Source organism: Pezoporus wallicus, unplaced genomic scaffold, assembly GCF_028554395.1.
Source record: "Pezoporus wallicus isolate ANWC-B61680 ecotype Strahan unplaced genomic scaffold, APGP_CSIRO_Pwel_v1 contig_3365, whole genome shotgun sequence".
Classification (NCBI taxonomy): Eukaryota; Metazoa; Chordata; class Aves; order Psittaciformes; family Psittacidae; genus Pezoporus; species Pezoporus wallicus.
In genome coordinates this window covers 1909685-1936652 of record NW_026640883.1, presented here as the reverse complement: position 1 = coordinate 1936652, position 26968 = coordinate 1909685, and the positions used below count along the sequence as shown (strand labels likewise).

The following is a 26968-nucleotide window of genomic DNA, read 5'->3' as shown; positions in this document are numbered from 1 at the left end:
CTGTGTTATTGTGTGTAAAAATCCCAGGCTATTTTTCATACAGGTGGAGCATATGTGAACAGCTCTTTACCTGTGCAGAAAATAGTCACAAGTTGTTCTGTGTTCACAGGTTTTGAATGCAGGCAGAGTCTAGGAAGTATGAAGAAGAAGAGACACCTTCTCTGCACTGGGGGTTGGATCCTGTGTTTTTTGCATTTGCAAGACTGTATATTAAAGATATAAAAGAAATGAGAGAATCTAAACAAGTGCCAGGTACGTACTTATATGTGCTGATTATGATGCACACAGAATTCTAATTGATTTATGTTGTGCTCTTTATTGAGGGATTGCAGAATGCTTCATGAACACCACTAATGTTCCGTGCCCCAAGGCTAAGTGACATTAAGAACTTTAACAGTTCTGGGAACAACAGGTTGCATGTGAAATATATGTGAAAATAAAATGTTCATTCTAATGGCTTTTCTTCCTCTCGGGTATATATATATATACATCGATAGATAGGTAGATACAGAACATCTCTTACATTAAGGTAATGTTGTATTTCATCTGTGTGGTAGCGCTTGTTATTTTCTGATAACATTAATTCTAAAAATGCCTGTCCTTTCTGGTCATATGTGTTTTTATCTTTGTCTGTACAACATTAGAGAAGAATTTTATGCATCTTCTCATTGTTGCAAAATCTTGAGTTGATGGCTGAGTGTATGTGGTTTTGCTTTTTCCTCTGAATATTAAGGTATTATAAAACAGGTACAGGTTTTGAGGTTTTGTCTACTTAATTTCCAGATATGATAGACACTTGACATCTTCAAGTATTTGAACAACCTTATTGTAAATTCTGGCATCTGTGCTGAATCTTACACCACACCTTTCATTTCCTAACCATTGCTGGAAATCGTATGCTTTGCTGTTTCCTGCTGGTCTTCAGCTGATATCACCCACGTGTACGTTGTCTAAAGCAACAGGGGTCTGACCTTGAATTTCTGTTTTCTCTACGAAGACTTTAAATATACTTCAGAAAGTTTTGTGCTATAGAAGGGTTCATTACTCCAAATTAAAGCTTGACAAGGTGCGAGATAATAAGGGTGGAACCCAAGTTACTTTGAATAAATGGGAAAAAGTAGTAAACCCTAAGCAGAGTTTGTGGGGGTTTTTTGTTTGTTTTTTTTTCCTCCACAGAGACAAGGTATACCTATTTGGTTCTTTGAATGTGCTCTGCCTTGTAGGTTTTGCTGCTCTTAATTACTTTTCTTTAATAGCAAGGATAACAGCAGTGTATTGTTGAAGAAATGAAGGAGTGGTGGGGTTTTTTTTCTCTTGCAACCATTTTTATATACATATGGGCATCACAAACTGCAAAGCCCAGTACATATATATATCCCTGTTATTTAATATGATAGGATACTTTTGTCTTAAATCCACTGAAAGAATGAGGCTATAGTCAGTTGTTGATGTTTATACTAGAGTGAGTAGTACTTAGAGGCCTTTTTAAAGGGTGCAGTCATATAGTAGTACTGGTATAGCAAATGCTTCTGGTAAAAACCTGTTCCTGCTTCAAATAGAGCCATTTTAATTGTTTTCAAACAAATACAAACCAATTCAATGTTAGCAGAACAGGATTGTAGTTTGGTCTTGGACATTAGTTAAATACAAACATGCATGGAAAAATATATTCAGAGGAATTGAACTTAAGCATCAACAAACATTTCACAAAAGCTGGAACAGTCCTAGAACACACAATCCTGCTCTTTCTTACCTTTAATTTGCCTTCTCACTTCCCTTCCTGTTCTTTTACTTAGGTGAGTTGTCTTCTGCTTCAGGAGCTTTCAGTTTTGTTATTACTTTTCTTTCCTAAGATGATCCTAAGGAAGTGGTATTTCTCATGTCAAGATATCAGCCTTTAAAATCAGTGTATGCAAGCTTTCTCTGCTTCCTGTGCATCTGATATTTTGAACAACTAAGGCTGCTTGCAATCCTGTATCATTTTCTAAACCAGATTTTAAAGAATAAAATATTTCATAGAACAAACACCCCGAGCTTTTTCATTCTCCTAGTGCTGTGTATATACCAAATCAGACATTTATTCAGCATATCTTATTTATTGGCAACAAATGTTTGCACAACAGAAACACTAAAGAAAAAAGTCTGTTGGGGAAGGAAGCAGGTAGGTGTTTGCTGTTGATGTTTCCTGCCTTTAATGGGATTGTTAAAGACCAGCTGAAGCTAAATATATGATTGGTTGTAAATCAGTCAGTAAGTAATGGTAATTAAGAATGAATGATTGCAAACCAAAGAGCTGTAACTAGGAAGAATGGAAAGACACAGACTGAATGTCAGGAAAAACATCCTTAGAATGACATCTGCCAAACCATGGAGCAGGCTTCCCAGGAAAAAGGTGGGATGCCCTTCGCTGGGATTGTTTATATCCTGACTGTACAGATTGCCAGGAATTTACTGTACGGAATGGTCTTGCATTGACCCTGAGGAAATGGACTGAATGACCTAATAGGTTTTTTCTTTCCATTTTTAAGCATTAGGATTTGATGCCATAATGACTAATCCCTTTACAGAGAGGAAAGCAGTAAACCTGGCCAATTATTCTCCTGCTATAAATGGTGACAAGAAGGCTGGAAAACCTCCCAGATAAAAACAGCAATTGTGTTGTCTTAGAGGCCATGAAATGCGAGTGGGTGTCAAACTCTGTTACAACACATAATGGAAATGAGCTTTTCTCAGACTTATCATGCAGCACTGCGTTGTGACAGCTTATCAACAAGTGAGGGAAGCTACAAATAGCATAAAAGGGGATAATAATAATTAAAGCAATGGCAAACAGCTCAGTACTTAGTAATGCTGGTAAAGACATGACCAGAACTTGCCCTAGAGAGCTCTGCATTTAAAGCCCCCTGTACCACTGCTGTGATTTCCTGTTGTGGTAACAGCACGTTAATGAACATGTGATTTACTGGGTTACTATGAGCCTGTCTGGGGGCGCTTGCAAGTGGCTTCACATGTGTTTTACTGCTGCCAATACGAATAAGTAAGCTGGCAGGAGAAACAATTTACATCTTGAAGTCAAGTTCAACAACTTTTAGAAGTGTAAATATAATTGCATGTTCCAAATTTGGGTAGTTTCTCAAAGAGTAAGGGTGGAGTTCAATGTGAATTTATGGGGATGGAGAGAACCAGTTTTATCTGTTTCTGTCATTTGTCAAAACTCAGCTTACAGATGGAAATGAGCATAATAATATGTTGCTTATTTGCACAGTCAAGAGCTTGGTGTCCTCACTCCACAGAATTACCCAGAAACTGGCTCAGCCTTTTTTTTTTAATAGAGATTTTGTAAGGTTTAGTGAACAATTATATACACTGGGAGCATCTCCATTGAGGGTTTCTATAGCAATTTTTATTGTTGTCCTAGTAAATGGAATGAGAGGAAGTGGGCAGACATGCTAAACGTTCACTACACCAAACCTGACCAGTGACTGCACGATTACTACAGCCAGCTCTAAGATGACAGTGATAGACACATCCTCAAAACATTGCACTGGATTTTTATGAGCAGGCCTTCTGTTTATGAGCTGCCTGGCTGATCACCTGTGATTTCTTTTGAAACTTTGGGTGTTTTGTCTTTATGTGAAACAAGTTAATTCCAGGCTCATTTAGGCTGCCAGCTATGTAGGCCAAGTTATTTTTGGAGTTTGGTTTTGATTTTTCTCTCACTCCCTTGCTGCAGTGTTTCTCTTTGTAAGAATAAACCTTGCCACAGTGTATGGAGCCAAATGTTCCCTTCTTAGTCCCTTGAGTTGCCTAGTTTTTAAAGATAGTTATTGAACATCCCAGCCTATTTCAGTGAAGCAGCAATATTCAAAAACTGAACAAGACACATTGACTGAAAATTAGCCAGCCCAGGATCTGGGCTTATTGCCCTATTCTTCTGCTAGTGGACTGTGGAGCTTCAGTGTATGTTTGCATTGATGTTTCTTAACAACGTTTGTCATTCTCTTCAAAGGGCACGTAGCAACTTCAGTGCTGTCAAAGTCCACTGAGCACTGATTCCTCACTGTTTCTGGACACGTTTTCACATGTTAATCTAATTTAAGTCATCTTTATATATGCACAAAAATAGCTTTGAAGGGCTGTTTTTAGAAGCTGTTATTTCAGAAGCTGAAGTTCAGGGTGCTGTCCATCATGGCTGCATAGTGTATGCCAGCATCTAAGAGGCTTGTTTCTCTTCCCCTGCCCCCACATGGCTCTTGTTCTTTTAGAAATGAAAGACAGAATTATGCTAGTTTTCCTTTTGGAAGCTCTGCCTTAATCAGGAACAGCTGCACTGTGAGAAGCTCAGACTGCTTCCATTGTGTTCTATTATTTATTCCGAAGCCTGATGAAGATGTTAAACCCCAAAACAAACAAACAAAACCCCAAACTGAAATGAAACAACAAAACAACTAAACCACCCCTAGTAACTGCAGCAGACGAACTGTTTTTCAGGTCCAAATGTGCAAGAAAAGAAGAGGTTAATAGAGTTCTGACACTCTACAAAAACAAGCTTTTGGTATCCTAAGTAGAGCTAATATTTCTTTATTCAAGTGTTCCCAGTCCTTACTGATCCAGGAGATTTTTCACATGAATAGGCATTGTATAATTCAAGATACATTAAATATGTAAGAAAGTATGGGCCTTTTTACTGACAAATGTGACTTTGTATAGGGTAGGATGTTGAAAGTAAGTTGTACTTACCAAGTATGTTTTGTGTCTAGGTATATTCTTTTATAATAGACATCCAATAAGACAGGTGGATGTTGTTGGGCTAGTGGTTCAAAGGAAAGAGCGAGATGCCTTCTATAGTTACGGAGGTAAGAAAAGTTTCTTTCTTCTTGCACTTATCAGCCTTCTAATCTTAGTTACTGTTAGAACTTAAAAGTTACCTTACTTGATCATTGTTCTTGAAACAATTGTGCTCTTATCTGAATATAATACATATTTGCAGCTCAGAATATTTAGCAAACATAGGGAAGCTACTATTTATCTCTACTTCAAAAGTAGAGAAACAGTTAAAACACAGTAACTGATTTGTCCAGGGTCATCTAGTACATCTTAATTTTAGTTATTGCTTTGCCACTGGACTTACAATTTTTTCTCTCACGCACACATATATATTATATACACCTACATGTACACATATATATGCAGTTTCTTTGGTAAGATATAAATGGGTTTAACAGTGCCTGCAAATGAGAAGTCTCTTCTTCCTTTTCTGAACCTTTCTTTTTATATGTTTTGTTGTATCTTAGAGCCAGCTTTTAATAGCAGTTAAAAGTTTGTTTATATTTAGATGTGTGAAGAGTCTTAACAAATCTAACTTGAGCATCATAGTACCAGTGCTTATTAGCAGCAGCTAGAAGTTATCTCCTCCCTATTGCTTTTCCTAATAGTCAGGCTGTTCTTTTAACATGGAAACATCTGATTGTCATTTTGTTCAGCTGCCTTTTTCATCTGGAGAAAAAGCAGAGTGATGTGGCAAGTTTCAAAAGCAGGGAAGGGGGAGGTCATCTCACAGTAGGAAGGGGGAGCCAAATGTATAGATCCTGTTGAAGCACTTGAAGGACTCATGTCATAGAATCAAAGAATCATAGAATCATGGAATCGTTAGGGTTGGAAAGGACCTTAAGATCATCTAGTTCCAACCCACCTGCCATGGGCAGGGACACCTTACGCTAAATCATATCACCCAAGGCCTCATCCAACCTGGTCTTGAACACTGCCAGGGATGGAGCATTCACAACCTCCCTGGGCAACCTATTCCAGTGCCTCACCACCCTAACAGGAAAGAATTTCCTTCTTACATCCAACCTAAACTTCCCCTGTTTGAGTTTTAACCCGTTACCCCTTGTCCTGTCACTACAGTCTCTAATGAAGAGTTCCTCTCCAGCATCCCTATAGGCCCCCTTCAGATACTGGAAGGCTGCTATGAGGTCTCCACGCAGCCTTCTCTTCTCCAGGCTGAGCAGCCCCAACTTCCAATGTCTTCTGCCATGGGTTTCCACCTGATGGAGGCCATCTTCTTATCCAGTTGCCTTATTTACAGAATTGAGTCAGCAACAATTCCCTGAATCAGGAGTACTGTGCAGATACAGTTGACAATCGGGTCCCTGCTCCCACAACACCTGCAGTTGCATCATACTGCTGCAGAGTAACATTATCTGCTAACGCATTAGTGTACACCACACTGGGTGCAGCTGCTTAGTGTTGGCTCTGTGCTCTAAGAAATGTCCCTGCAAGTTTCTTAGAGTGGATATTTTCTAGTTTATTTTTAAGTCTATTTTCTGGATTTTTGTTATTACCCTGCCATTATGCTAAATGTGTTGACAGTAAATATTTTGAAGCACAAGTTTCTCGGGCACTTAAGTAGCAGAGGCTAAACAAGCTTCTAAGTTAAGAGGTGGGGATATAATGAAGTGTTGAAATATTAATTGAACGTCAGCTATTATTCTTTCATTGCACTAGTATGCAAATGCAGTTATTGCTTCATGAGAACAGAGGAAGGCTGAATCAAAATGACCAAGGTAAAAACAATTCTATGGGCCAGGGTTTCACCACGCTGCTCTCGGCATTAGCTCAGATGTAAACCTATTGGAAGTATTCGATTGTGGCAGAAAATGGAGGAATAGAAATAAAAAGAACCTGCAGAGTCATGGAATTAAGGCCTTAGCGTTAGATCAGCCAACCTCTAAGTACAGCTCTCAGAGAGCTTGGCTTCCTGCTGTCCTTCCACGTCCAACTCCACTCTTTGTTCCAACAGTTTCTGGTTTGAGCTTTCAGGCTGCCGTCCCCAGCCTGCCCTCCCTCACAGGCGGGCTGACTCCCCACCCACAAAATTGTAACTTCTTAGAGAGTTTCCTGCTTGTAACTTCTTGCTTCTCTGGGTACGACAGCCCCTGGCTGGTGAGTCACGGAGCTGGTGTTTCGTCTGTTGAATGGCTGCACACTGCTCAGTACTTGCTCCCTTCCCATCTGCTTAAAAGTGACTGACAAAGCAATTCCCCCTTTGTAATTTTTCTCTGATGGAGAACTGAAACGACTTTGTGTCACTCCCACTATCTCCCCCCCTCATTTCCTATCTGTCTACTTCAGAATATACACCACTTATTTTAAGAGAATCTTACATATTTCATCAATTGAAAGATCTTAAATCAATCCCAGAGAATCTTTCTGTGTGCTGAAAACTGTACAGCCTGAACTGGTGACAAAATAACAGCAGTGTAAGAGAGTAAACTGGCTCTTTCTAGGCTTAAAGAAGCAAACAAACAAATAAACCCAACCATGTGTAAAACCTGATTTTGACATGTTGATGTGATTGATTGTTGCCATTGTCATGATCAATTAGGAGAGAGATACCCAGTTAAAGTGTAACTTTGCACAAGCTCATATTTTATCTAATGTACCTTTCTGACCTTTGACTTGTTTTTTTTCCCTTTCCTTTTTACCAAAACAAACCGTCCCATGTGGTTTTCCGTGTTCTCCAGAACTGTTTTGAAATGCCAAAAGCACTTGCCTTAAAAACAAACTAAAAACATCTCACTGGAATCTCGTTAGGCTTACGCAGGCCCTAAAGGAACCATCCCCTTTTTGTCATGAAGAAACAAAAAGGAGCACAGTTGGCTCATCAGGTAGCTTTGAGATTGGTACCCCTTGGATCATTTATGTAAGAGCTAAAAAAACCCAAACAGCCCCAAAAAAACAACCCACATTAAAACAAAAAGAAGTTTAAACCCACAGAGATGAGGAAGGGCGGCACAGGGAGCACAGGAAGTTTTCAAAAGCCTGTAGACCCTTTGAGTGCATTTAAAATAGATTATCATTCTCCTATCTAATTAGAATACAATTGCAAGAGTTTTCATTCATCTATGCTTGAGGAGTAATTCGTCTTTTTCCTCAAAGCTTTTATTTGTGAACTAGGAAAACTTTGCTTCAGAGTTTTCCTCTGCTACCAGATTTCCTGTGTGGTCAAGAACAGGTCAGTCTCTCCAGGGCTCAGCTGTTTTCAGCTGTTACATTGATGACGAGGAGTCCAGCCTCCTAATCCTTCAGTCTGGTTTGTTCCTAAGCTCTTTTTAGGAAGCCTATCTGTCACAGTTGGTGCAACAGCTATTTGCAACCTGGAATATCTAGAAGCTGCAGTAATATAACAGCAAAATGTCATCTGCTGTGTTTCTTGGTGGCATGGTATGTGGGGGCTCTGTCTCCTACCAAAATAGTTGTGTTTTGTCTCTACTGAGGAGGAAATCCTACCAGCTAGATCATTATGTGTACTGTGGTACAAAATTAAAGCTGCAGACACAGCATCTCAAAAGGAGGATAGCAATGAGCTGAGTGTACTTTTGTGATGGAATTTGGAATTGACTGCATTTTATAAATGCTCTGTATTTGCTACTAAGAATATGCAGCTAAACTACTGGGAAACAGGAAGGCAAGATGGTGATTTGAAATTCGATCCCCCAAATAGGGAGATTGTTTCAAAACATGTGAGACAATGCAAAGGCATTATGCTTTGATGCTGTGGTTCCCAAAGGAAATGACTGCAAGTACCAATCAGTACCTTCCTGGTAAATATTGCTGTTAACTTTTGTAGTCATGGATCCGATTTAAGGAGCAGAAGAAAATTGCAAATTCTAATTTGTGAAGAGTGGAAGCTCTGTCTTGGAGATGGTTCCATTCAAGCAGCAAGGTGCTTGGAGCAGTAGCTGGATGCTAATAGATGTGATCCTTGCTGTAGTTTGACAAACATTTAGTGCCTTTTTAGTTAAGAGTATAGATTGGACATGCCATCTATATACAGTCTCTTGGTCTGTAGAGCTGTTGATTCTTCTGTTAGTTTTTTCATTTTTTTTTTGGCTTTTGTCTTTCCCTACTGTCCTTGACAATGCACTGCCTGGGGCAGAAATCCTCAAATATACTTTGATTGGGTGCTAGCAAAACAGGAAAAGCTAGATAGCTCCTGTGCTCTGGAGAAGGTGTTAAGCAGTTTTGGAAACGGAAGTGTCTTGCATGCCACCAGTATGTATACTTTAAGTTGGGAATTCTTGGCCTAGAGCAGAACCACAAGCATGTGCGTCTCCTGTCCTTCCTGGCTGGAGGAGCTGCCTTTCTGCTCTCTGGAACATCTTGTATAGGAATGGCCAGCAGACTTTGGCACACTGGCATGGAAACCAATGTAGCTGAAGGTAGCAGCCCTCCTAGTCTACTCACATGACTGTACCTCCCAGTGCTGAATTGCTATTTTCTCACTGTTACAGTGAGCTTTCTGTAGTTTTTGTCTGATTTCCTGTTTTAATTTGTCTGACTTCAGCTTTCAACACTGATTCTTCTTCTGACCCTTGTCAATGAGATTAAAACCCTTTAGTTCCAAGTATAGTACTGAAGCCTCATATTTTAAATGAGTACTTGATCATTGTTTGAGGCTATAGCTGTTACTCTGCTCACTATGCACATAAGCATGTACCTGGTGCTGAGCTATTTTCATGACTGAAATGACTGTTGAGACTACTTCAGAGGTATAAGCAGGGATTGAGCACCTGCTTTCTCCTTCAGACTGGTTGGAATGAAATATCCTTTGTAGTCATCTCACTACATATCTGTCTCTTTCACCTCCTGGAACATCACTACCTTCCTTATTCTGTCATTCTTGCAATTTTATTTTGTTTTTACAGTGGATGATAGTACTGGAGTTATAAATTGTGTCTGCTGGAAAAGTCCCATGGTAGCAGAAGCATCTTCATCAGGTAATTTGACAAATAAACTATTCCTTTTTTGTCCGTACATTTTTGCTTATGTCTCTCTTATGTAATTTTCTAAATGATCAAACTTGCAGAAGAGCAAATTCAATGCTTTTCTTAATTTAAACCATCACTTCCTGCAGCCTAGTCCATTTTTGGAGTCTTCATATTACTCTTTATGTTGTGTCCAATGGTGATGCCAATGAAAGCACTACACTATGACCTGTTAAGGCTTTTCCTTATCTGAGTAATACAGTATTTCAGTTCTGTGTTGTGACATTGTTCAGAGAATCCTTCTCTTATGGCTCTTTTTGTGACTTCATCTAGTGAGGAACTAGGCTGGAAACCTGCCACATGCCACAGCTTCTGTTTCCAAAGCCAATCTATTGACCAGCAACCTTTATACTTTCCCCACTCTTGTGATACATAGTGGTTTCAGCATTCATCTTCTTTGTTTGCATTCATATTCTTCTGCTCATGCATATACTGTCCTTGATGAACTTGAAAGTAGCGTGAAACACAGTGGGAGGACGCCAGCAGTCTTTTATGATTTGGGAAAGTTCTAAATGTGCAGAAATTGTGCATTTGAAATTAACCTATTATTGCGTTCAATAACAGAAGAGGTCTCTAGTGTCTGGTTTTCTCTTTGATTTTTCTCCCACCATTTCTCATAGGCCAAAGTATGGAATGCACTCTTTTTGTATGGAATGCACTTTTTTTTTTTTTTTTTTACCTTAAAAGGTCATGTGGTAGATTGACAACCCTGATAAAGAGCTGATGAAATCCTACTGAAATAAATGTTACTAGTGTCATGTGGTGGTGTTAGGCTTATCTACACATAGAATGGGGAGAGAAAAACTTGATATTAAAGTTAAAAACTCTTGTCTGTGGAACAAGCCCAGTTTTATAGACAGATAATTCTTACTTCTGTTTGACAACAATATGACAATTGATAGAAACAATCCCAACTGCAACTGGAATCTAGAAATCAGCTCTCACTTTTCGAGAGGTGATGTTGTGGCACAGCTTTCAAAAAAAATAATGGGGATCCCCAATCAAATCTGTTTTTTCATGAGGAACTAAATGCTGCTTGAAATAGCATGAGGACTGAGAATGCTTCTTTCAACTTTGTGTTCTTATTTTACCTGTACGTCAGCAGTGTTTGAATGGACATGGTGCTACTAGTGGAAATCAATTAATTTGTACCTTGCTAAAGAAAACAGCTCCTGGGGGGAGAGGAAACCTCCTTCCAGCCCTTTGTAATTGTGATCAGGGATACTTGGATCATGAATCAGGTTTTATATTATGAAGAATTTACTCTCCTGCAAAGGTGTGTTATGTAAATGTGAAGTTCTGTCAAGTTTCATTCATCTCAGTGTAGACTCCAAATTGCGTCACATGAATACTTTGGCCACACCTCAGCTGACTCATTTTTTTATGTAAGAAGTTCAGCTGACCTTTCTTTTCACCTCTCGTTCATCTTAGCATGACAAAATCAAAAATGACAGAACCCATTTCAATTAATGTTTCAACTTTGCAACCCACCTACAGCATTTTTAGTAGTAAATCAGTATCTCCTCCTCATCTCTTTTGCACTTTCCCTGGGTGATCTATTAATACTGTAAACTGACTTTATCACCCAAATGTTTTGCTACCCAGGACATATGGGGCCTGGGACTTAACCCTTTTTTTAATAATGTGAGTCTTGGGATGTTTAGGTGAATGCGAAAGGACAGTCCTCATGGCCTTAATCCCCCATTTCCTTTCCCTCACTTCTTGCAGGTCGTCCAAGCACACCCAGCAGTCTTACTATGCTTGAACAGATAAAGAAGCTCCAAGAAATGGTGAGCCAGAAAACTAAGCTGGAGATTGGGGATGTTATCAGGGTCAGAGGTCACATCCGAACCTACAGGCAACAAAGAGAAATTCGTGCTTCATGTTTTTGTGAGTGTTGTGGACCTGTGACATGCGTATCTTTGTCTGAATATTGTCTGAATTCATGAGATAATCTAAGCTGTATGTAATTCACTGGATTATTTCCACTTTATTTTTTGGCACCTCATTTTTCTAAAGAGATTTACATCTGTATGTCTTTATTTCAATTTTAACAGTGGAAGGTTAGAAGGCACACTACTAAATGTGTAGGATTAGATTGCCTGTAAATGAGGCCTTCCTGGAAAATGACTCATTTATAAAAGAACTGTAAAATATTACTAGCATGCATACAAGAATACTATGCAGATGCTGTGATTTGGTATCTGTGACAGTGACTTCCTCTTCAGTCTTGTTTGTGTTGAAGTAGAACAGCCAAAGCCCATGGGAAGGGAGTTGGTGACGTTTTATGTCATGCGTCATCAGGAGCATTAGCTGCTTCAGAGAAACAGTTGCTGGTATAATCCATTCTGTGGGCAGACAGCAGCATATGGGCACATTGTGCCACTTGAAGCCGAGGTTCTTCCAAGCTCTCTGGTTCTGCAGAATGATTGGAAAGTGAAGCCTCATCTTCAGGCACTAGGGCACATACCTGTGTGCAGGTGCTGCCCCTGTATCCAACAGCTCTTTAGACAACAGGGTTCTGAAGTCAACTCATTGCACCCTACGAGCTCCCACTTACATAACTTCTCTGTGTCTGTGCTATTGTGTAAGAGTCAGTTTTACCCAGTGAAATCTTTGAGACAATATAAAAATGATTCCTTGGGGGGAAGCCCATCTCTTATAAAAAAATCTGTGTAACTTAGCAAAAAGATCTAGATTTTTTTGGCTCTAATTAAAACCTGAGAGGGAATTCAACCTCCTTTCCAGACAGAAGATTTATGAATGTATAACCCATTCAAAGGCTGGTAATAACACCATTGTTTCAGTAAAAGAGAGCCATGCAGTTCAAATAGCCTCTAAATTCCTTTCACTTTGGCCCAAAAAAGGCTCCTTACTATGGCTCCTTAACTTTATGTAATGGATAAAGACTTCTGAAAGGTAAAATAGAGATCATGAAGTCTGGTTAAATAAGTTGTCAGACAAAAGCATGATCTGCAGTGCATCACAACAGGCCATTTGCCTCCTTGTAAGCTGTAAAAGCAGGAGTGGCCTTTGTGGTTTTGTTTTTATAAAAGCAGAAGTGAACAAAATTTACCAATTTAATGCTGGCATGGGAAGCTCTGTTGTGTTGCCTCAGGTGTTCTTGCTTATAAGATTGTCATGGCAGTCCTGGCCCACTATGTGTGTTCTTTTTACCGCTTCAGATAAAGTGGATGATCCTGTGTGTAATGTTCAAATTTCAAGGATGCTGGAACTCCCCTGTCTCTATAGAGAAGTTTATGATAAACCTTTCCAAGGCCCTGAGGAGGGACAGAGGTAAACACAGTATCCAGACTAGTCTTGGGGCAAAGTGTGTTTTTTACTGCTGTTTATTTCTTATTGTAATAACTGTGGAGAAAGATAGAACAGGTCCCGACTGTGATTTAGTCTCTGCATATGTGTAAAGTAGCAGCCTGCTTTTCTCCCAAATAATTAATAAACCACACGGATGAGATCACAGAATACCAGGTTGAAAGGGATCTCAAGGATCATCTGGTCCAACCTTTTTATGCACAGATACCTGTGTATAATCTGAGAAAATAAATATAACTCTGAACCAAAGTGAGTATTCAGAAGGGGGTAAAATACTATGTGCAGATCTCTTGCTTCTAGTAAAAAAGCTGGGGTATTGAGCAAGATTTGGAGGCGAGGTCAACAGATTAGATGGAGGAGCATCTTTGCCTGATTTTATGTGTAAGGATAAGGGGCTGTTCCACTGAAATGCTCTCAGCTTCTACGGCCCTTGTCATCATCAAGGCACAGACATAACCTCAATGAACTGATTCAAACACCCACCCATTCCTGTATTCAGTTTAAGGTTAGCTGGATGTTTACTGGAAGGTCTGATGCATGTAGGGTGTTTTCAGAGACTGCAGATCTTAAAAGCACAACATTGTTACAGCAAATGATTTAAGAGAAACAGTTCAATGCTTATTGCATATAAAAATGGTCTGGTTTAATTAAAGATTTAAATACAGATTCTTTAAGGACACTAAAATAGCTTTAGATCTTTGCAAACCAGTCTAGCAGGCTAACTTCAGGTAACTAAACAAATGCTAAGAGTGTCATTTCTTGCCTTTTGACATGTTCTGTGTATCCTTGTAGTGGCCTGGAGGATCAGGCATTCTCGATCAACATGCTGCATGAGAAAGTGCAAGGCTTTTTATTAGAAAACAAAATTCAGACCTTTTACCAACAGGAGCTGGAAACAATTGATGCATTGGTGTCCCTGGTTGTTACGCATCTGCCCGCTCCCAATTGTCAGGAGGTAAGTGCATGTAACTGTTTCAAGTGTTTAGTGGGGGGGGAATACCATGTATTTTTTTTTATGCATAAACAACCAGATAAGAGGCTGGTGCCTTAGGAGGATTCAAAAGCCACAAGTGCTTTAGCTTTATGCATGAATTGTTTACTAGAGCTTGAGGAAACCTGGTCACTTGAGACATATAAAAGTGGACTGAAGAAAGCAATGTGAGAAAATCCTGTTGTTAAGTGTAATCTTGTATTAGGCCTAAGTAACCTTAGTCTGCAACAGGCACTAACTTACCTAGATCTGTAAATAGTGGCAGTATGAGAAAAGAAGATCCCTTTAAGGTGCTTGAGCTGTTTGGGACAGATGTTTGAGATCCAGAATTTGAGCAGGAAAAGGAAGATGGTCTTCCTCATTTAAAGCTCAGTATATTAACAGAGATGTAGCTTTCAAAAGGAGATTAAAATGAGTGGATGAACAGTGCTCCCTGCTAAGTTTCTTTTGCTAGAAATCCCTAATTGTGAAAGGCCATGATTGAAAGGATCAGAAGGTGGAATTTAGCTGAAATCAGTTTCCATGCAGTTGCTTGTAACCAAACTATTAAGAAACTTTCCAGTGAGATAGTACATTCTTGATCTACTGCAGAATTGGAATTAGAACAACAAACATTTTGTCAAATGTCTTCATATTACTCTGTGTTATTTGGATAAATTATAGACCAGATTCTTAACTGGTGTGAAGTGGTAAATTTCTGCAGAAGTAACAGTTATGGCTTTTAGCATGTTACCAATGGCAACTGAAACTTAAGCTTGTGTTGTGATACGCTTGTTTATACTTAGGTTTCTCTAGAGAAATAAATCCGTGGAAGTCATTTTCACTGCCTGATTTTGATATGCACTGTAAAAGTTAAGTGCTGTGTTATATTAACATCTGATGTCTGTTTAATTCTTTAAAAAAAAAAAACAACCAAAACAACAAACCCAAAACCAAACCAAACAAACATGACAAAAAACATTCCCTTGTGGATGAGGTCATAGCTGCTTCCTGATCGCTGTTTTAGCTGTTTCTTTTATTGAAGGTGGTTTTGTTGTTTGCTTTAAAGTGAGCATAAACTGTAACAGGAGCAACTCTCATTTTTGAGAGAAAAGTTTGATACTAGAATATCCAACATGGGACAGGGTATGTTTTCTAAACTAGCTGGAATCGTATTAAAAGTTCCCAAATGCTTTACATTAAAGAAGGTAGTGGTCCTTGTAACTAATAATGGAAACTTCCACCTTTGAAGTTTCAGCATTTATAGAAAGATCAAGCTGAATAACTGCAAAGCCATTTAAAGCAGGAACTGATGCAGACCAAACAAAAAGGCGCAAAAAACCACCACCATCCAACCAGAAAAACTCAAACCAACAAAACCAATGTAGCATCAGTGTTGTTAGCAGCCATGAGGAGCTATCATAATAATGAATAGTTACTCCTGACCATGATGCAAAGGTGTGAGTATGTGTCCCAGGAATTTGGGCACACAGATGCTTATTTAGAAATTGCAGTTCTCCCCATTGCCCTTTGGTATTAATCCCTTGCAAAGAGGCTTATATATCTTTGCATAAGAAAGAACCTGCAGTTGTCAAGTGACGTGAATGTCTTAAGAGGAGCGCCAAGTAATGGTCTAGAAATGCATTTCATTGATCTTTTGCCCTGTCTCTAGAAGGGGTCACTTCTCATAACTGGCAAAGGGTCAAGTACCCAGTTTGAGCCACAAAAATAAGTGTAATAGATCTGGGTTCTCTCACTCTTTTTCTCTTTTCTCCTCTGTAGTCTTCTGGTTTATATTGCCCTCAAACCAAAAGGATAAAGGGATCTGCGTGGAATGATGTTATTTTATGTCTATTTGGCTAGGCAATAGCTAGGTGAGTGGACCAAAAATTTAGACCACATGTCAATATATGCGCTTGCTCACTTCTTGCATTTTTCCTTTATGTGAAAGGATAAGTTATTTGGATATATAACTTCATCTTTTTTAACCCCGCAACAGTTGCTGTTAAACTTTTTTCTTGCCTCTGTTGTCCTTACCCTGTGACCCTAGGAGATGTGGTGCACCTGCTTCATCTCTTTCACAGCCTTTTAAGTACTTGCACAGTGTTCATCATAGTGGGAGGATATCTCCCCATGCAGTATTTTCTTCAGGGAGGTGGTGAGCTGCTATGGAGTCACTGGCAGTGGTGTGGAGCAGAGGTTGAAGATAGAAGGAGGTAGCTGGTGTAGCTTGAGGTAGGCAGCATGTCTGTTCATTTTCAGCATTACTGTACCTGAGGCCTGTCTACATCCCATCCATGTCTTACAATACCTAGTTCTAGTCCTAATGGCTCTCCAACAGTGCAGTCTTCTGTCTCTCCAGAATAAATTTCCTTCTAGCAGATGCACATAGCAGAATTCAAATCATGTCCTCTGCTCAGACATACACTAGAGAGTATTTAATTTTATAGCCTACAGAGGATAGGTAAGAGAATTGGAAGGCTCCCTGTTTTTAAAGCCAATAGAGATTTATTTCACATAACAAGTGCCCCCTCTGTCCCTAAGCTATAGGCTTTCCCTTATCCCTTAAAACAAATGACTTTTGAGACTGGAGGGCTTGGTGCCACAAGGAAGACTAAAAGCAAGAAACAGAAGAAGCAAGCTTGTGCTTAGAGAACGTAAGGGTGTACTTGCTGGATTTAGGCAATCATGTTTGGTCAATAGACAAGCCCTTGGTTCATTTTCGTGAAGAAAACTGCATGTGAACTTGGTCCATCCAGTTTCTCAACTGGATTAATTATGTCGTAGAATCATAGAATCATTAGGGTTGGAAAGGACCTTAAGATCATCTAGTTCCAATGCAACTAACCAGCCCTGATTAACTATTTTTATGTACTTCTTCCATGTGTAAGCTGTAGTGTGTGCTATTTTAGTATTGCCATTCCAGTCTGTGTATGTCAGTAGCTTGGACACATATCTTGGGTTGTGATTTTCAGGCTCTACTGCTTTTACTACTTGTGATTTGAATATTATCTTGGGGTCAGCAATGACAAGTATACTTGTTAAAGCAGGGAGTTTTATGGTGCTGTTTGTACTTACTGTATATACCCTGTACATTGTATTGTAGGTATAATATAGTGCATTATACATTCTTAATGCTATGTGCTTGTCTTCCTGCCTCTTGAGGAAGCTTCACTGCTGCTTTAAATATGTATATTGCAGAGCTTATTATAGGACTGCAGGACTGACATGTCCAGAGTCACTATTACTAAAATTATCACCTGTCTGTGCTAAGGATTAAACCTTGCATGAGAAACTGCAAAGGGCAATTCCGTGAGTAGAATCACGTGTGTGGTTACACCAGGAAACTTCAACACTATTGGGGTGTGTTGTGATTTGTAATAAGCCAAAGGTTACATACTTTCAGCATTTTGAACAAACTGACTAATTCCTGTACCACTTCATTCTTTGACCTATTATTGATTGTACAGAGTGTGTCTCATTTTAAAGATCTGAGAATAACTGGTTGCACAGTACCAGCTCACTAAGCTGTGTGAAACTCTTCAGATGTAGTATATTGATTAAAATACCAATTCTGGAGATATGGATTCTTCTGCTGGCTTTGCTACAGAGTCCTTGGGCGGTCTTGGGAGTAGGGGTAGTGATGGTAAAACTGTTATTTAATAGCTGCTTCTTTTTCTGTAAGGGGGGAGGAAAATGCTTTGCAAAAGCAATGAATGATTTTGGGGAAACTAAGGCATACTGAGGTGAGGGGCATTTTGTAAAGCGAAGTGTGAACATTGTGAGAGTTAAATTCAAAATCCATATTCAAATCTTGCTGGTGCTTTGGATGAGCACTTAAACTACTAAACATCTGCATTTCTCTGATGAAAAGCTTTGTAAAAGTAAAGTGATGGCTAATAAGCTGTGACTCGGAACTACACTAACAGCTACAATACATCCTAGTAACTGTGATAAATGCTTGCATTTCAAATCTGAAATAAAAGCAGGATTTCATAGCCTAGATTTCTTCTTTCTGTGTATAGCCCCATGTTCAGTCTCCTGCAGATTTCTGCTCAGTAGACTAAATCGGAAGCTTAGGTGTACATTGGCTCTGACGGGTTCCAAGTCCAGAATAATTGATGGCCTGGTTTGCTTTAACAGAAAGTGATAAGGTATTGGGAAGAAGTACTATTGACTTTTGAATTTTCAGCATGAAATGCTGGAGATATTTTGAGTGGACCAAAAGGACAGATTAAGTAATTTTGGCTTGTGTTCATGTAAAAACTCCTCAATTGTTGCTGTACTTGTAGGGATGGAAAGGAGGAAGCATCTTCTAGAGCACACCAGGAAAAAAATGCAAGCATATTGTGTCATTTCAGGGTAATGTTGAAGGCTCTGAAGAGGGCAGGAGCCCTCATTTGTTTTTCAGGAACAATCCTTCTGCAGTGGAGCCCTTTTGCTTGGACTCTGCAGGACATAGGAGAGAGTGCTGATACATAGCAGCTGCTTACTTATTTTCTTGCCCCCAAACCTGCTTCTTTGCCTTTGCTCTGTCAGTGTCTTGCCTTGCATTCTTAGTGATTCTGTTTCAGTACCCATCCAGGCTGAGCTGTGTGTCAGTTCACACAGAGTCTGGTTTTAATTATCTCCTTTTTCTGGTGGGCTCTCAGTGTTAAGCCAAACTGAATAATCATCGTGCTGCCTTAGAGATATTTTTATCTTTTTTTTCTTTCCCCAAATGTTTGCTTTCACATTAAAAATTGATCAGAGTCTTGAGGTGGTTGCTTTGCTAGCAGTTTCTTAGATTCTTGGGGATTTATTACTGCATTTGAGAGTCAAAGTCCCTTCATTTTATGTATGGTGAAGGCAATGTGCTATTCCATGAGAAAATATTCACTCCTAACCCTTCCTGCTACATTTTGTATTTGTTTCTTCAGTTTCTCAGAAGAGGCATTGTAAAGAGAAATATGATAGTGGTATTAAAGTTATGACTGGAATGGTGTCCAGATGTACGGTCAAGTTTGTAATTGGAAGCAGTGACTGTTTTTATCCACACTGATATAGCTGTGGTAGACAGGGGCACAGATGAGCATTTGGGAACTGAAGTCCTTCAGTCTGGAAGAGAAGGAGAAAACTGAACTGAGAATAATGGCCATTGTTCTGTGTTAATTACTTTGAACTATTATGCAATGATTTTTGACTCTCAGTCTGAGAGGAAAAAGCTGTTGTGGGACACAGAAAGAGTGAGATGTGACTATGGCCTGTCGAAATACTGAGGTCTAGCTTGGAGGGAGAGGATGGAGAAACTCATGATACATGCTAACAGTTACATCCCTATTGGATCTTTGAACTATTCCCAGTTAGACACATCAGCTTCCAGGCTTAGAAGCAGCTGGAGTTTTGTTTGAGACTTGCAAATTGATTGAATTAATGCTTTGTGGAAAGATATTCTTCTATTGCTAACGTGGCGTCTGTTTCACGTATTTGTGCGAATTCGTTCTAGTGCATATGTGGTTGCCTGTTTCACTCCCAAGGCTTCTGTGGGTGAAGTAGGATATGTGAAGTCCTTTTTTCAGAATAGGGTGGAAGCATTTACAGTGAAAGCTGAAGAAATAGCTTAGCAAATCATGCTTTGGTTGCTCTGTTGTGGTTCTAGTTATCACATGTTGGTTTGTGGGAAGCAGTTCAGCTCTCTTCTCAAGGGAAACCACAGGGAGTACTGTGTGCTTCCAACAAATGAGCAACCAACAATTGGGGAATGAAGTACTCTGTGCGGATAAATAGGAAGTTGCAGCGCAGAGTAGGACAGATAAGATAGGGAGAAGAGTAAGTCGTGGTCTTGCTCTTGTCTACCCATACTTTCTCTTTTCTACAACTGATTCTTCTTTTCCTCCCACTTCCCTAGCTGTCATTCTACTGTCTTGGCTCTGTTGTTTCCAAGCAAGCCCTGCTTCTCCCTAATTTTTTTTTCTTCCCCTTTCCTCCTACTCTATTAGGAGTGTCCCAAGTGCAGAACCCTTTATTCTAAATGGCATCCTCAGTTATGGACTTCCAGGCCCACCTCCTTTCACAAGAGACTTGTTCCCTGCCTGCCCTCAAAACTGAATCCTTTGTTCACTCATTTTCTATACCTGTCTTAATGTCTTATGTGCTCTTTATCCTTTCATTTCATCAGGCTGTGGAGAATCTCTTGAGAGCATGACCAGAATGTGTGCAAAATATTGGAAACACGGGATAAGAAACAAATACTGCTCTTGCCGATTTCCTCCTTTTCCTTGGATGCTTCCTCAGTTTCAAATCAAGAGATGGGCATCTAGTCCCCAGCATTTGGATTCTTCCTGAATATCACCTTCCAAAGCACTACCCTTTTTACCAGGAAAACTCTGAATATGATCAAAGCTTGATTAGCTAAACAGTCAAACGCTGAGTGAGCATCACAAACCTATTCCAAAAGAGGGTTCTCAGTACACAATCAGGTAGCTGCTAAATACAAAGGAGGTATTTAGGAGATTGCAGTTCCTTAAGAATAGCAAACTCTTCTGGTTATTTTTTTGTTTTTAAAGCTCAGGAATGTTGGTTGGTTTTTGCATAACAGATACGATTTGTGAATTACAAAATAAAAACCCTAAAAGTGTAATAAAATCACCTGAAGTTGTCTTGCTTTTGAAAGCATCTGGAGCTGTTGCTGGTAACTTTAGTTGAGCTGAGATTTCTCACCATCTGCTTCATTCCTTTCTTCCCATCCAGGTGAAGTCAAAAAGTAACTGCAGTTCCAAAAGGATTCACAGTGTTTTTAAGCAAGCAATAAGGATGCTACAAGAAAAAGGGGTGGTTTTCCAGAAACCTGGTAGTTCCAAGGACTTATACCATGTAAGAAACTAAACTGTGGTTGCAAAGAAGTTCAGGGCTCTGACTTTCACAGAGAGTAGAAATGTTTCAATAAAAGAAGCTGGGCATCCAAGTGCTGTCTCTTTACTGGAAGTCTTACCTGCAGCTTACTTCACTGTTGCTTTTATCTCTGTATCATAGAATGGTTTGGGTTGGAAAAGACCTTAAGATCGTTTCGTTCCAACCCCCTGCCATGGGCAGGGATGCCTCTTACTAGAACAGGTTGCTCAAGGCCCTGTCCAACGTGGCCTTGAACACTGACAGGGGTGGAACATTCACCACTTCCTTGGGCAACCTGTTCCTCACCACTCTCACAGTAAAGAACTTCTTCCTTATATCCAACCTGAACTTCCCCTGTTTTAGTTTGAACCCATTACCCCTTGTCCTATTGCCACAGCTCCTGATGAAGTCACTCTCCAGCATCTTTGTAGGCCCCCTTAAGATACTGGAAGGCTGCTATGAGGTCTCCACGCAGCTCCTGTTCTCCAAACTGAACAGCCCCAACTTTCTGTCTTCATACAGGAGGTGCTCCAGACCCCTGATCATCCTCCTGGCCTCCTCTGGACTTGTTCCAGCAGCTCCATATCCTTTCCTATATTGGAGCCACCAGCACTGCACAACATACTCCTAAGTGAGGTCTCACGAGAGCAGAGGGGCAGGATCACATCCTTTGACCTGCTGGTCACACTCCTTTTGATACAGCCAAGCATGCAGGTTTCTGGGCTGCGGGCACACACTGAAGCTGGCTCATGCTCAGTTTCTCATCAACCGACACCCCTGTCATCCTCCGCAGGGCTGCTCTAAATCTCTTCTCTGCCCAACCTGTAGCTGTGCCTGGGATTGCCCTGACCCAGGTGCAGGGCCTTGCACTTCACTTTGTTGAACTTCATGAGGTTGGCATTGACCCACAGGCACTCACCTACTGGGTGGTTCTTTTTGTAACTCGGCACCAGACTTACGCACTGATGCTATTCTAAGTGCAGTCTGTGTTCAATGGTTGCAAAACTGCTGATGCAGCTTGAGCACACTGAAGCCTGAGACCTGGGATAGTTCTCTTGATCGAAGTGGGGTGACACTTGGTGTTTGGATTCTGTTATATCATGTTCTTTGTCTAACTCATGGGTGCTGGTAATGGTACTAAAAATAACTAAAGAGTTATCATTCATTGTTAATCTCGGAGGCAGTATATAATGCAGACTGTAGTTAAGACAGTGTTAGTTTAGAATACATGGCATTGGATTGCTTTTCAACAGCCATGCCATCTACTGTGAAATAGACTGCTATGAACTGTCAGTTTCTTCTGTTTTCTCCAGGTGACTGACCATGATAAGGAGCTGCTTAAAGTGACCCTTGATGTGATTAAAGAAGACTGTCGAAAACCCAGGCGTAAGTAACAGTGTAATCAGGGCTCTTATGAACTGTTGCTGATATATTGATGACAATATCTCCTCCTGCTGCTGGATTAGATATGCTTCTTGTCCTTACCCTTGAACTTGGAGCTGAGCTGTTGGTGTAGCTAATCACTATAGCTGAAAGCAGGAGTACAAGAGCAGCTTCCTGTCAGCATGGAGAAAGAAGGAGCAGGTGTGCCCAGCGGGAAGAAGACCTCTCAGATCTGAAACAATTAGCCATTATCTTAGATCTATATCTTTGGAGATTACTTAGATTTTGGGAGGAACCAAACATGACAGAGTTAGGTCAGCACCCAGCAGCTGTTGCTTTGCACTTCAGATAAGTAGCAAATCTTGCTAGCTCAGTTTCTACAGGGGTGTTGACGCAAAAAGTGACTGTGCAGAAAGGTAAAATCCCCACCTCCAGTAAGTCAACAGGATATTTGCTGTAGATGTTAAGCTCAGGTAGAGCTCAGGTGATTGTTCTTTACAGGTAGGAATTTCAGTCTAACAAAATCCACTTCTTTTCAGGTGATGTACCTCATGTGGCTTCTGAGTTATCCCTGTCCCTGGAGTCTACTGTGTCATATTGCCATAGCGATAGCTTGTGCTTAACTTGAGCGTTTGCTAATTACACTGGCACATTGCTACAGAGTTTCAATTCATTGGACAGAATGTGTCAGCAGGGATCACTTGCAGCTATTTGTGGGGTAGAAGGCTCTTTAGTACAGAATGAAAGACTGACTAGAACATCAGGTATATAATCTTAAATTGCTTTTATCCTTATAATATCACAACCATAATAGTGCTTGTAGGACATGGTGTATGATTCTTATCCTGAAAGAAAATAGGCAAAGTGAAGTAGTATTATTTCTGAGGTTTCAACTGGCTATTTCAAGCAGTGGGGTAATTGCAGACAGGGTTCCTAGGTGGAGGTAGGAGTTCTGTATCTTTGAGGGGTGGAGGGAGTCGATGTTAATGGGCATGCAGGTGAAGATGGGCTTGTTTGCTTGAGGCTGTTCCGGTACAAGTTACCGTATCACATTGTTTAATTGTCTTTTTTCCCATTAACAAATACAAACATAATCTCTGTAAGAGTCAAGTCATTCTTCTGCCCATTTTATGCACCAGCTGGTTCTCATGGGAACCCATTTTTTTTTTTGCCACTATAAAGGCCAGAACCTGCATATAGCTGACACAGGGCACTGAGCGGCTGCCTGGTGTTTAACTCCTCTATTACATACTATCACACTGGTGAAGTACTGAGAGGCTGGGAAGATCTTTCTCCTAGTTGGGAAGAGTCAACAGCAGACAGAAACTTGTAGATCAGTCCCAGAAAATAAAGAGTCCCGAGTCCTCAAAGCCATTTTTTCCATACTGAGCAGGTTAAAAATAGCAACTGCTTTACAGAACCTCTTGTTCTGCTTGAAGCTTTCCATCTCCTTAGTTTCCTGTTGTAAAGAGGACAATTTCCAGGTCGGTGTCTCTTTGCTAGTTTTCAGAAAAACCTTTTCAATGCACTGGTAATAGGAGATTCTGAGGAGGAAAGACAAGAAGCGTCAATCCAGACCAACTGCAGATATTTTACTGTCGCTGAATGATGCAAGAGCACAGAGCTCAATGTGACTGTCGGCCCCCCCCTGCTGGTGGGTTGGCAGTCTTAGCCAGCTTGGCCTTGAAGAGTGAGTAGGCTCGTGGTGAGAACATAAGAACATGGTAATACCTAAAGGGCTTTTGCTTATTTGTTGCAAGAAATTGCTACCCATTTTCCTTCAAAAGTAGTGTTAATCTTCCATGACAGACTGATTTAGGATGAATCAAGCTCTTCTCTCCAGTGGGTTACTTCTCCGCCACTTTTCAAGGCAATGCCTCACCCCATTGCTTTAGTTCTGACACATTATCAGGCCCAGCCCAGTTGTCTGGAATTACTTTAGAAATAAAGAAAATCCCCAGCATGCCTAGTCAGAGCTCCACAAACCCTGACCTGTAATATGCCTACTTGACAAGCCTAGTCCTTGGCTCCAATTGTAATTCCACACTCTGATCTTAAGTGCCCTCATGCAAGGCCACTCTGAGTCCACCTAGAGGCTTAAGACAGCCAGAAAAGGATGACAGCACATTTTGACTCCAGCATGAACTGCAAAATGGAAGACTTAGTACAGATTTGGGTGGGTGGATTTGATTTGGGTTTGTTTGTTTTTTGGGTTTTTTTTGGGGGGGGGGGGAGGGAGTATTTTTTGTTTGTTTTTTGTTTTGGTGGTTTTTTTTTTAATTTTACTCTGGTTTTAGGCTTAGCTGAGGCCAATAGTAATGAAGGGGAAAAAAAAACAGGACCACTTCAAGTTAAATTTACTATATCAGAATGGATCCCATGTGAGATGTCCACAGTGGCAAATGGTACCTGTTCTGTGACTCTGTCCTCTCTGCTATTGGTAGGTTGTTCACAACCCAGCTTACCTCAGCTCGTGGACAGAAGCTGGAGTGCACTATGTCAATGAAAGAGGGACAGCATCACTCTGCTGCAAGAAGTGTATTCCCTCAAAGTTGGATCATAGACTAGGACTGTTTCTGGTTTACTTAATGATAGTACATACCTGCAGCTACCCCAAAATGCCATTTTATGCCAGCATGTAGGAGGAAAGTATGTATTGTACTGTTGGGTAACACTTGAGTCACTATTCTAATTCATTGAGACTTAAGGTAAGTTAGATCAGGGATGGGCACTTTGAGCCTTCTTATGACAAACCCGTGACTAATGCAAAATGCAGCCAGCTACTTTGTTTGCAACAATAGCCACTATGTCCAGGTAGAGTCATTGTTCTGTTCCTTGCACTTAGCCATCCTAGGGTGGTGGATGCATTTTTGGCTACCAGCTACTAAGGTGTTTTATCATGCTGGCTTACTGACTTCTAAAGAAGTATCTTTGCTGGATTCACAGCCTAATAGGAATTAGGCTGAACTGTTTATTTCCTAGTACTCAGCATTGCGTCCTACCTACCAGTGACTTTTCTCTGTAGCTTCTCAGGCAATTCTGTGGCTCAGCTGATTCTAGAGTAGAGAGTGGCAAAAATATAAACAAAGGGAGCAAGAACGACTTACAGGGACCCCGCTGTAACTTCTCAAACTTAACTTACATCATGTGAGCTGAGGAGGAGGGAAGTTGGTTTTTTTCTGATCCATCTCATTTATGCTCCTTTCCATTATTAGCCATGGGGGAGAAAGAAATCTGTTGCAAGTTCAGCTCTTGGGGAGACTGGGTTTAAAGGGTGTGTTGGATGAAATGTTGACTGAGACAGCTGAGCTTCAAGTGATGGCTCCACCAGGCCCACAGTAGCTGCATGAAGTACTGCAGCAGCCATTAAGGACTTTTGTCTCTGGTTTGCCCTCTAGGAAAGGGGATTCTTTTGCATTTCTGATCTCTTCTATATTTTAATGGTAATTCCTCTTAAAAGAGCGTAAAATTTGATACTTCTGTGAATTTCTACTTCCGTTATTGTCTGAGTAGTCTAAGTGTGGGGATGGGATTGCATTGCTAGATGAACGAAAGTTGCATTGTAGCAGATTTTCCACAAGATGCCAGCATTGGGCAAGCAGTTAAGGGTCCTGGCCACGGAACTTTCTCTCATGACTAATCTGGATTATAATAGTTAAAAGTCTGAAGCCTTTCCTCCATGCCTGACTGCGTTTAACTTCTTTTTTCTGCAGATGCTGAAAAAGGCTGCCATTTCCTTCATATCTTAAATTGTGTTTGTCAGAGCTACAACCCCTCTCTGACTGAAGTGGTGATGCACCGTGTCTTGGAACTGCTGGAGAGAAACAGTGATGTTGTCAGCACCATGGAAGGATATTATATGACATTTTAAAGAGAGAAGATAAGATACATTCATTGTGGTCCATTCTGGATAAAGGAGGGAGGAAGGAGAGATTGAGTGACCCTGAAAAGCTGCTATTACCTGATATGATCTAGATAGAGGGAGAAAAAAGAGCATTCTGATTCTCCAAATACTGTTTTTGTCTAGCTCCAGAGAAGCTGCTAAAATACTTGTGTTAATATTCTTGCTGACTTCCTCACTATTCCTAGTGAAAGTTGTATCAGCCTGATTCTGGACATCCTAATACAGCAGGGGAGCTGGAAAAGAAACTGTTCTTTCCTTGCAGTAAGATGGTTGTCCTCACATTTACAACCCTAAAGAAAAGGCACTGCTCCAGAGTGCTGTTTACAACAGTGGGCATGACAGGACTCATTTTTTCTGGCTTAAAGACTGATCTTATGATCTTTCCATATGGTAATAGCTGTGGATCTTTCTTTTTATATATGCTTTATAATACCTAGAGAAAAGACATGTAAGCAAACAATCAAAAGATTTGCCTGGTCTTCCTGGCAGCGTTGGTGTACCCATGTCTGTAAATGTATTCCTGAATATGTGCAACTTTTGCACTACTGAAGCACAGTCCTGGCCTTTCTCTCAAAAGTTATATTTAGGAATGGAGTCTTGCATCCCTTCCCCACCCTGCAACCTTGCCCACTGCTTGTTGGGCATGTCTGGATTCCCCAGGCTACTGTGCACACTACT

At 40.4% G+C, this 26968-nt stretch overlaps 1 protein-coding gene across 1 annotated transcript; it reads left to right on the top strand.

The window, feature by feature from the left end:
* On the top strand, positions 1-26554 carry STN1 (STN1 subunit of CST complex). Its single transcript, XM_057421102.1, has 9 exons — positions 1-252; positions 4761-4856; positions 9711-9782; positions 11559-11720; positions 13016-13127; positions 13956-14118; positions 20863-20985; positions 22317-22389; positions 26100-26554. Exons 1-9 carry the CDS (start codon positions 117-119, stop codon positions 26255-26257), a joined length of 1095 nt encoding a protein of 364 aa, XP_057277085.1. The 5' UTR covers positions 1-116; the 3' UTR covers positions 26258-26554.
* Positions 26555-26968: the final 414 nt, after the last annotated feature.

Bases quoted from the DNA above. Each gene is read 5' to 3' on its own strand.
- STN1 (XM_057421102.1), top strand. From the start codon at position 117: ATGCAGGCAGAGTCTAGGAAGTATGAAGAAGAAGAGACACCTTCTCTG. The intron at 253-4,760 runs GTACGTACTTAT...TTTTGTGTCTAG, and splicing joins AGAATCTAAACAAGTGCCAG to GTATATTCTTTTATAATAGA. The intron at 14,119-20,862 runs GTAAGTGCATGT...CTTCCCATCCAG, and splicing joins CCGCTCCCAATTGTCAGGAG to GTGAAGTCAAAAAGTAACTG.